The sequence below is a fragment of the Trichoderma asperellum genome, chromosome 7 (assembly GCF_020647865.1).
Source record: "Trichoderma asperellum chromosome 7, complete sequence".
Lineage (NCBI taxonomy): Eukaryota > Fungi > Ascomycota > Sordariomycetes > Hypocreales > Hypocreaceae > Trichoderma > Trichoderma asperellum.
In genome coordinates this window covers 3,699,467-3,710,096 of record NC_089421.1, presented here as the reverse complement: position 1 = coordinate 3,710,096, position 10,630 = coordinate 3,699,467, and the positions used below count along the sequence as shown (strand labels likewise).

General features: G+C 45.6%; 4 protein-coding genes across 4 annotated transcripts; 2 read left to right on the top strand and 2 right to left on the bottom strand.

Moving 5' to 3' along the window:
• Positions 1–80: 80 nt before the first annotated feature.
• On the bottom strand, positions 81–2,543 carry TrAFT101_011935 (uncharacterized protein). The gene is made up of 4 exons (XM_024902692.2): positions 2,067–2,543; positions 1,976–2,006; positions 1,218–1,911; positions 81–1,035 (listed from the first exon to the last, which is right to left on the bottom strand). Exons 1-4 carry the CDS (start codon positions 2,283–2,285, stop codon positions 258–260), a joined length of 1,722 nt encoding a protein of 573 aa, XP_024757635.1. The 5' UTR covers positions 2,286–2,543; the 3' UTR covers positions 81–257.
• Positions 2,544–2,834: 291 nt separating this feature from the next.
• On the top strand, positions 2,835–3,913 carry TrAFT101_011934 (uncharacterized protein). The gene is made up of 2 exons (XM_024910081.2): positions 2,835–3,120; positions 3,193–3,913. The coding sequence occupies exons 1-2, from the start codon at positions 3,067–3,069 to the stop codon at positions 3,715–3,717; spliced, it is 579 nt and encodes a 192-aa protein (XP_024757636.1). The 5' UTR covers positions 2,835–3,066; the 3' UTR covers positions 3,718–3,913.
• Positions 3,914–4,083: 170 nt separating this feature from the next.
• TrAFT101_011933 (putative NRPS-like protein biosynthetic cluster) lies at positions 4,084–6,292 on the bottom strand. Its single transcript, XM_024902037.2, has 6 exons — positions 5,963–6,292; positions 5,512–5,886; positions 5,182–5,433; positions 4,958–5,120; positions 4,556–4,881; positions 4,084–4,451 (listed from the first exon to the last, which is right to left on the bottom strand). The coding sequence occupies exons 1-6, from the start codon at positions 6,233–6,235 to the stop codon at positions 4,095–4,097; spliced, it is 1,746 nt and encodes a 581-aa protein (XP_024757637.1). The 5' UTR covers positions 6,236–6,292; the 3' UTR covers positions 4,084–4,094.
• A 604-nt stretch (positions 6,293–6,896) lies between these two features.
• Positions 6,897–9,128, top strand: TrAFT101_011932 (uncharacterized protein; the record flags this gene model as incomplete). The annotated part of the gene is made up of 5 exons (XM_024910082.2): positions 6,897–7,187; positions 7,255–7,405; positions 7,594–7,887; positions 7,951–8,313; positions 8,391–9,128. 5 exons carry the CDS (start codon positions 6,897–6,899, stop codon positions 9,035–9,037), a joined length of 1,746 nt encoding a protein of 581 aa, XP_024757638.1. The 3' UTR covers positions 9,038–9,128.
• Positions 9,129–10,630: the final 1,502 nt, after the last annotated feature.

The following is a 10,630-nucleotide window of genomic DNA, read 5'->3' as shown; positions in this document are numbered from 1 at the left end:
GTCAACACACACGCCTTTGCTTTCTACCTTTATTCGTCTTGACTTCGATTCAAGAATACGATAATATGTTTTTGCATGTAGTTTTCATTATATATAAATGCATTTCTAGCAGCTTCTCTCTATCTCTTTTTCAATACTTAACCCAACTTTTCGGTCCCAGAAAACGACGTTGAAATGGAAGAGCAATTATTGTGTTAACACAAACACGTATTACGTATCCATGTAATCTCTATTCAAGCCTATAGTTACAGTATAAATTACGCATGGCCATTCATCTGGCCTTTCCAGTGCTCCAACTTCCATTTCTCAAAGTGCTCCGACTTCCAATTCTTGGCACGATCATTTGCCTCCATAATGGCATCCCTCGCTCCAGGCCAAGCTTTCCTACCTCGCCCCTTGTTGTCAAACAGTCTTAGAAAATGAGCCGAAACAATGCCAGTTACCATGATTTTGTACAATTTGCGGTCGGTCCACCATAATCTCCAACAATCCTTACTAAACCAGTTGCCTAGATGAGAGTATATACGTGTTCCAGCAACATCATTCAGCCATTGATCGTATTCTATGGCGCCCATGATGCCCGTCAGTTTAACATCACCCTTCTTGATCAGCTTAGCAAGATCTTCCATGAAATCATCAGCACTACGCTCCATTTCGGCTTGTGGCGGTAATGGATAGTTGCCGACCCAAAGCTGCGCTAGGGCCATTGTGATCAGGTCGTAGAGTTGGAAGTTGGGCCGCTTTGCAATACAGGATCCCAAAAACGCTAATTGATGTGGATTTTGAAGCGAGATGAACCCTTGGTACAGCCGAGCGACTCGCCTTTCGTCAGTGTAACGCGCCGGGAGCATTCCAAAGCTCGTGGGCGCGAGATTAGGGTTGTAAGGGTCGAATTCACTGGGCATCAACGAACCCAGATCAGGTTTCAATCCAGTACACAGCAAAATAACATCGACATCGTTTGCTTCCGTTCCATCGGAAAACTTGACGGACCTGGGGCCACTGATAGAGCTGATATCAGGTGCACTTTCCGCTCTATAATATGTGGTCAGTAAAAGATATTTCATGTCTCACGAGCATTCAAAATCGCTCGAGCCGATAAGAAATCGTAAGCTGAATAGTAGCATCCGATTCTAAGTACTTGGATCCTGGAAGACCTAAATCCAGACCAACTAGGATGGCTAGGATGGCATTGGGGGGGGGGGACGGTTACTAACCTTCCTTCGATGAAATGGCTTGCTAAATCGTCGCTGACCACCGGCTGGATAGCGTGGGCAGCAGGCAATTCTCTACCATCTGCACATGCCTTGTGTTTTCTCAAGGCTGGATAGCATGCATCTTGGAGCTTCCCAAACTCTCTTGCAACAATGGTCGCGGCCAGTCCTTTACTGATCCTCTGAAGCAGATAAATTAGCATCAGGAGTCGAAACGTGAGCGTAAACTCGAGCACTCTGCCCTCTTTGGTGACCCGCGGTATAATGACGGCTTGATGGCGGTGAGAGACGATAACTCGCTCAGCACCCTCGCTAATGAGAGCCGAGACGGAATCTGCCGCAGTGTTTCCCAGTCCGACTACGATGACGGATTTACCCTTGTATTTGGTCGGATCTTTGAAAGCTTGCGAATGAAGGATCTCGCCTTTAAACTGTTCCTGACCTTTGAAGACCGGAATTGAAGGTGTCTTGAAAGAGCCTGTGGCAACAACCAAACGGTCAAAGTCAAAAGTCTCATCGTTTCGCTCATCTGTACTTCCAACTGGGCGGACGGTCAAGCGCCATTTCTTCGTAGCGCGATCATAAGTTACTGAAACAACCTCAATCGAAAATCGGATATGCCTTTTGATATCAAAAGCTTTGGCGTATAATTCAAAGTATTTTTGTATCTGATCTGCGCTTGGATTCACTGGATAATCTGTTCGCAATTTTTAGTACGGTCTCACCAGTAGCTTTTTTACGGCTAAGCATAGTTAACTTACCGTCTGGCATTGGAAAATCCGACATAGCCCCCTGCACATTACTTTATCAGCAATGAGTCACAACTATCAACATGACTCCGAATAAGCCTACCGTGAATTTTGAAGTGTTAGTATACGTATTTGGCAACACGCTGGTCTGCTTGGTATTGGTTGTTTGCCGCCATAGACCGCCGACGCCCTCGGCGCGCTCGAAGACGGTCACTTCGAAGCCTTCTTCAGCAAGGTTCTTAGCGGCTACCACACCCAGCGGGCCCGCGCCGATAATGCCTACTCTCATCCCTAGGCCAGCGGAGCCGTGATTTGCAGCCATTTTCGCCGGTGTGATGGTCCTTTCCCAAAGCAGAGTGATAACGGAGACGTATGTGGATTAACCGCGCAGTGTATAGTACGCTGCGGCAGCCGTTCAATCAGCTATAAGAGCTTTTGTGCGGTACTGTGTCACAGCAAGCAAAGCCGAATTATAGAGAAGCATAATGTAAGAAGGGGATCCCGTAATCCCTCAATGTCTAAGGCAGTTGAATCCGAAGGAAGGAAGGATTTAACAGTTATGGTGGCAGGTAAGAATTCATCCGGCAGTCCGCAGCCATGGATGAATCCTTGGTCCGCCTCAGTCCCGCTGCTGATGCCCCACGTGGCTTCGAGTTTGCCGTTTCTCCATCTTCACGTGGCGTCGAACCACAACAAGGGCGATCCCGTATTCCGCCTTAGCTCCCTTGCTAGGATCCCTCCCCGAGGATCCGAAAACACTATATCCACCCCCATCCCCACCCTCCTCTCCCTGTCAGTAGAAACCCCCACCGCTGGCGATTGCTTTGAACTACCCGAGACTTCATTAAATCCTATTTAGGAGTGTGTTGCTTCTACCTCCTAAAGGGTTTCAATTAATATACAAATTTACCTCGCTCAAATAACCTTCAGTCACGCCAACAACTAGCTGGCATCTGCCCTTTAACACTCCAAGTTTTACTCATTCATACCACCCGTGTGCTATATTACGCATATCAAAAAAGTGGTTCCATCAAAACGTGTGGCTTCTTCAACCATAAGAGAAAATATACCAGTCAAATTAAAACTACCCATTGTAGCACATCATGGCTTCACCAGCGGACGTGACTATCGGAAATTTAGCGGGAAGATGGGTTCTGGTGAGCTGTCTTTCTTCCCCGATGAGCTTTGCTGATTCTTACTGACTGACGGCCGCGGCTTACACCTAACAGGACAGACAACTGTCAGACAACCTGGAAGAAGCGCTGACGATTCAGGGCGTCCCTTTCCTTATCCGTAAAATCATGCTTGTGGCAAGTGTTACGGAGACAGTACAGGAAACCGCAAATGAGGACGGGATCAAGGGTTTGCTAGTCACCAAGGCTGCTGCCGGCCTCAAAGGACAAGCTGACGCTTTTGATGGAACTGGCAAAGAGATCGTCATGGGTGGCGGTTATTTTGGTACTGAGGTACGAGTACGCTCCTGGTGGGTTGATTTATCGTCTGATTCGAAGCCCAAAAATCCGGCGGGGGAGCCACTGGATCCATATCTGCTCAAAGATTGGCTCACGGAAGGGCCAAAGGGCGTTCCAGGCCACTTTGCCGGCAGTGGTGAAAAGGCTGGTATTAGGGATAATATGTTCTGGGGATTTTGCCAAATCGGTGGGAAGCGATATCGCGCCGTCAAGTATTATATTCGCAAGGGAGACCAGGAGGTTAGAGCTAGGTTGGTCTTTGGCTGGCTCGGTAGAGAATAGAGCCTGGCGGTTAGAATACGCCACGTTTTCTGAGACTGAAGTAGATTCTGCCTTTTCTATATACTCCAAAGCTAATGTAGGAGGACATGGCTTGATCTACATGGGTGCGTAGATGTCTGCGTTTTAGGCCAGCATACATGGACCAATTAGATATGCTTTTATTGCTCTTTTAAATCGATATCGGCTTGCATCTTTCTCACGTACCATATAAATATGTACCTGTGTGTGGCCTGGTATAAGAACTCTAAATATCTTTTACACTGCCCCATTTCTTTCAATTTTGCATTTGACACAAATTTACAAAGTTGTAGATAAATAGTGTTCGCGGACTAATCAACGAGATGTATGTATGATAAAATCATTTATTGCGCATCTTTTTAAAAGTCTATCTTCAGGGAGATAGCCGATTCCATAGCCTTCAAATTATATCGCTTAACTGCGTCCCTTAATTTCTTCTTCAACACCTTTCCAGCTGCTGTCTTTGGTAGCTCTTCCACCAAGAAGGTCCGTTTGCGGAGCCAGTGACTTTCGTCTAGCTGACTCTGGACATATTGATCAAGCTCTAGCAAAAGATGTTTATGCTGCTGGTCAGTAATGTCTTGATTAGTGGCAACTACGAAAGCCAACGGACGTTCACCCGCCAATTCATCTTCGACTCCAACAATTGCTGCGTCGCTGACAGCAGGATGCAGACGCAGAACGTTTTCGATCGCTGAGGGACTGACTTGTAGACCCTATTATTGCCGTGAAAGGGAATAGGTTAGTCAAGATGGAACGGCAGTGGGGGACGGCATCTCTAATTATATAGGGCGGACGTTTCTAGACGAAGACGACATACCTTTACTTTGATCATATCCTTTACTCTGTCTACCAGGAATAAGTGCTCGTTGCCGTTTGTTCCTTTTCGGAAAAATCCAATGTCGCCGGTAGGTAGCCATCCATTGACCAGGAACTTGGCATCCTCCTCCTCGCTTTCTCCTAGATACCCGGGAATTTGTGTTGGCGACTGGAGATATAGCTCCCCGGGAACTTCATGATCGGTAATTTCTCGTCCTTCAGCATCAATCAAAATGGCTTTCACCGAAGGCAGCAGCAATCCGCTGGATCCTGGTGCTATATCTGAACGAGGAGTCAAGGTTACAGGAGATACGCATTCAGTCAGTCCTAGATTCGATGGCATAACGTTCCTTTATCAGTATTTTTGTATCCTGTCAAATGTCAGAAGTGAGAGCGAACTTACCATAGCCTGCAAGAATCTTCCATGTGGGCTGCAACGCATGCATCTTCTTAGAAAGACTATCACTACATGCAGCTGCCCCCATAACAATTTCTCGAATCGAAGAAAGGTCGAATAATTGGAATAGGATAGGGTTGTTGGCGAGAGCAGCCACTACTGGAGGCACCTTGAAAGATAAATTTAGTTGGCTGTTCGGCCTTGAGTTCGAGCGCATTGCATCCACTTACCAGGTATAGCCTCTCAATACGATGATCTTGGATAGATTTAAGCACCACTTGCATGTTGAAACTACTGTGAAGCACAGACGTATTCCCTCTAAAGACTTCTGAATGAATGGAGACAAGTCCAAAGCCATGGCTTAGAGGCAATACGCCAAGGGCTACTTCTATTGGAGGGGTGTCGGCTTTCACCTCGGCCTCATAAACGACAACTTGAAGGATATTGGAGATAACATTGGCGTGCGTGATTTTAGCGAGTCTCTAGATGCATGCACCCAAGGTTAGCAAGGATGGACACTGTTCTGATCGCAAGAGAACGTCTGGGGAGATCGAACAAACCTGTCGTCCTGAAGTACCGCTCGTTGAGCATAGGTACGCAATTTCATTGAATGTGTCTCCTTTGTACATCCAACGGTTTGGCAGCTTTTCCAAGACGCGGCCATCTGTCAAAAGTTGCGCCAAGCTCTTGATCTCGACGTTCAAGGTTTCATGAAAAGAGGCACTCTCGGTCATAGAGTAAATCTTTTCTGGTAATTTAGGAAGCCGATCAAAGATCTGCTTACAAACAGGAAGCAGCTCCTCGCAGACAACCAACGCTTTACACTGCGCCTTTTCCATATGCGACATGATCTCAGGCACGCTTGTAGTTGGCTGAATGAGCAAGCAGGTGCCTCCAATGCGATGCACTGCCCAGCACACAATCAGAAAGTCAATCTGGTAGATTACTATTTAGCCATTTGAGCTCAAATCTTCTGTCATTCCTAGTGTATCTTGTGATGGGAAGAAATACCGAGTTTAAGCATACGACGCCAACTACGTTTGCTTCGGCTGAATTTTCATCATCTCGTGACCATCCAAGGTCCTGTTGTAATGCTGCTGCGAGTATATCCACATTCTCAGCTATTTCCTCTGTGGTACAGGTTCTGCCTGTCGAGGCATCGACCAACGGTGGTCTAACGGATGCTCTTTTGCGTCTGCCATCAAGCACGAAGTCACCAACAGTGACCCTTGCTGGAATTTGAGGGCTAATATCGGAGACCCAGCAGGGTGGGAGGAAAACCATTGTCTTTAATTGGTAGGGAGTTATCAAATACGTCTAAATCAGCAGATTTTGAGGTCAATTTCACGTGCATAAGCCAAATGTTTGGATAAGAATGAATGTCGCGGTGTTTTTAAATTCCAATCCAGTCCCCAAAATATGATGTATTGGTATAAATGTCAAGCTGCCAGGATCATCGGGTAATTGTGGATCCTCTCTGGATATGCAGGATTGGAGAGATCCGGGGTTCTCAAAGGTCGGGGCTACAGGGAATGCAGGATCGAGTTCGAGTAAGGGATCCAGTGGATCAACTGGATCAGTTGCTGCCAGCCAATCGTACGATTGGTTAGTATTGAGAATATTTCTGTGTTTACAGATTAGACCACCTACTGGTCCTGGCGTTTCAGGAAGAGCGCATACGGTAGATAGTAAGAGAAAGAGGAAGTGGAGCTTAGGCGCTCTGCACATGTGAGAAATTGCAACAGATTTGGTGAGCTAGTAATCCGCCCAGCTTAAAGGATTCACTTTTCCATGGCGTCTTTTCTTCTTTTCTACTTCTTCTTGTTTTCTTCTTTATTTGTTGTTTGTCTTCATTGTTTTATACTAATTCCAGGTATCTTGATTTGGACAAGTTTTCTGTAGTTTTGTCTTCTCGCTGGCCGCGCTGTGGCCTGTTGTGCACAACATGGACCCAACTTCAAGTCTCACCCAGACCGTGGTAGCCAAGGCTCACGAAGCCGTTGGCCTAGCTGCTTCCCTTTTGGATACTATATCAGATCCAAAACTACTGTCTCTTCAAGATGCTGTGTCAAATACGTCTGAGGCATACTCAAGTGTTCAGTCTCCATATTGGGACTGGATCCTATCTACCATTTTGAAAATGTGGCATCTATACGCTCCTAAAGTCTTAGAAGTCGCTGCTCGTGTATCTCCACCATGGTTTATCTCGATCCCATTATTACTTTTGTCAGTGCCGGTAAGTTGAAGCCTAAAGAATACTTCAGCAACCTTCTTTGAGCGTTGAGAAAAGCTGACTATAGTAGTTGATTGGGTATATCATATATCAACTCTACTTTCACCCTCTTGCCAAATATCCTGGCCCGTTATGGGCGAAGCTTTCAGGATCTCGCAGAGGGTACCATGCGTGGCTCGGAGACTTGCATTACGATATGTGGAAATGTCATCAAAAATATGGTTTGTATTACACCTGCATCAGATCCTCTGTTAAACCAGACAATTGAAGGCTAACAATGTTGGTGCATGCCCGTATGTCCGATATTCACCCAATTACTTAATATTTAATACGTCACAAGCTTGCAAAGGTTTGATATTATGGCATATCCTTTCAGTCGATACTGCCGACTAACATCTACGTCACTTAGATATATATAGCCATGGAAAGAACATGCAAAAAAGTCTTCCGTATCTTGTAATGGTGCACAATACTCCGAGCACCTTTACTTTGATAGATAAGAAAGAACACGCCTGGAAAAAGCGCATTCTGAGTCAGAAATTCTCGGACTCGGCTATCCGTTCGTACGAGCCAAAAGTGTTGACGCTCGTTGATCGACTCTGTGATGTTTTGTGCCCCAGGCCGTCCGAGAACGACAGTGGCGAGTCGGCGATTCCGCAAACCAAATCTGTTTGGTCTGAACCGTTCAACATGGCTACCTGGTGTTAGTCGTAACTCAAATCCCTGTCTTCTCCTTGACATGATAAGCTTACATGAATCTGAATAGGCGATAATTTGTTCTTTGATCTCATGACAACTGTTGTCTTCGGCGAATGTTTCGATCTCATTCGTAGTCCGTGGTACCGTTATGTCCCCGAAGCTCTCGCGAGATCGAACCAGCGCGTCAGTGTAATTGTGCAGTGGCCAATGATCGCATTCCGCCGTCTCGACAAGAAACTATTCAAAGATTCGGTGCATGGCAGAAAAGAGTTTTTGCGATTTGTGCACAACTTGGTGACTGATCGATTGACTCGAGGGGCCGGGAAGGGAGATGTCTTCTCTGGCTTGCTTGATGCCTTGGACCCTACCACAGGCAACAAGTTAAGTCGGGACGAAATCGTAGCTGAAAGCATCCTGATGATTGTTGCTGGTAAGTAGATTCTACTTCATGTACACTGTGTGTCAAAGTACGCCTGGCCTCCTTTGTACTGACAGATTCGTACACAGGGTCTGATACCTCATCGACTCTTCTGTCGTCCATATTCTTTTATCTGGCAAAAGATCCACAGAAGAAAGAAAGATTGGTGAAAGAAATCCGCTCGTGTTTTCCGACTCGAGACGATATCCATCTAGGTGAGAAATTGAATTCATGCCGCTACCTGCAAGCCTGCATATCCGAGTGCCTACGGTTGGCTCCACCAGTCGCCTCTGCGCCTTTCCGCGAAGTCTCGCCAGGCGGTGCTGTTGTGGACGGCCATTATCTTCCCGCAGGTGCCAACGTCGGAACCGGAATCTACAGTATTCAGCACAATGAGCAGTATTTTCCTCATCCGTTCGAATTCATCCCTGAACGATGGTTGGAAAAGGAGAATCCGTATGGGATCAATCAGACGGAAGCGCATGTGCCTTTCTCTATTGGTCCAAGGGCATGCCTAGGGAAGTCTTTGGCAGTCACAGAAGTCTCCCTCCTGATGGCCTACATTTGCTGGATGCTGGATTTCGAAATTGCTGAGAGCTTGAAAGACGTCGGTGGCGGCACTAAGAATGGCAGACATGGAAGACATCGACCAGGCGAGTACCAATTATACGATCATATCACTAGTGCGCGTAACGGGCCCTGGATTAAATTCAGGCGAAGGGGTTTGGAGTTCTAAGGGATGGCCAGCGTCATCAATCACATCATTCATATCACGACTCAGACAAAGAATATGAAAAAAATATATATAAGTGTTTTTTATGTCCCACGACAGCTTGATGCTCTGATCTTGTAGTTGGCATTGTTAAATTTGAAACCCCCACTAGGTCTGACTTTTTGATATAGGATATTAAAATTTAACTAACATCATTTTTCATCGATATGTTATATCTTAATAAGTCACCTTATCTTTAACTATGCGGATCCATAGAATACCACAGTCTATTCAACCTCATTTAAAGACTAGCTTTTGACATATAGGTTCTTGCCTGAATTAAATGAGGACATGTCTTCAATTTTAATTTGTGAAGCATATAGTATTGCGATTGTTGATTCAGACCACTATGTGGCTCTTTACGCAGAGATGCCTCTGGCAAATATGCAATTTGCGTAAATATTAAGACGACAGAGCATCTAACCGCAGCTATATCGGCCAAAAATGAATACCTGACGGGGACGATGTGGTTTTTTCTGGCTGGTTGTTGACACGAAAGCTAGAGGACGGTTCCTTGCGGTATCATGATTTCCATCCTCAGTATCCACGACAGCTGCGTCAAACACATTGTCATGCCGACAAATCTCTTCTTCACTTTCTTTAGAATTGGCGTGAAGTCCCTAGAGTTAGTTATCAGTCTGATGGACATGGCCTGATAGCATTTCTGAGTCTGACGAATAACTGACATTTTCTTTGACTGGTATCTCCTCCACTCTCAAAAGCCCAGTTTCCACTTCGGCTCTCACAATAGGCACTACTGAAGATGGCTGAAAATGCATTGTGTAGACAAGACAAGTCTCAGAGCCACGTGCTACCTTAGACATTATGCTGGCTCAACCATTTCGCTCTAACTAAATATTTTTACCAGGGACAATGGAATTTAAACCAATGCCAGACTAAAATATCTGTTTAAAGTGTGAAAGTTTTAGAACAGTGAGTAACTGTATGCGTATGAATGAACTGAACGTCATCTAATATAATGTTCAGGTTATGGCGCACCCAAATCTAAATCAATCTAACAGGCGGTTATGTCATAACAATTAGATGCTTCAAAGTACGTAGGTAATTTAATGGGGTATAGTCGTAGATACTGAAGTGGCAAGGTTACTCAGCTGTCGGGTTATGCAGCTGCAGTAGGATGGCCAGATTGTAGAACTATTAATGCAGGATCCAAGGAATGCAGGAGGGTCAGATCTCTTTCGGATGTCAAGCCCGGAATGAATTTTGGCCGGGGGGATTCAGCAATGTCACCGAGGTGGCTGACGAACACTTTAGTTTCGTTTCAGCTTATCCTGCCTAATCTGAATATACATTTGCTCAGTAGGAGTTTTAATGGCACCGTTACAGCTAATGATGTGCAGAATTATCCCAGATGAGTGGTTGTGTTGTTTTGAAATCCCCCAAAGACAAAATCATGGATGTATAGCTGAATCAGACTGGCAGGTTGGCGATTCAAATAATTTCACAGATAAGAAGTGAGCCGGAGGTTCCTCTATGAGATTCAATGGCGCTGATTTGCTGTAGCTTTCCTTGTCACTGGCAGAGCAATCACCCTTT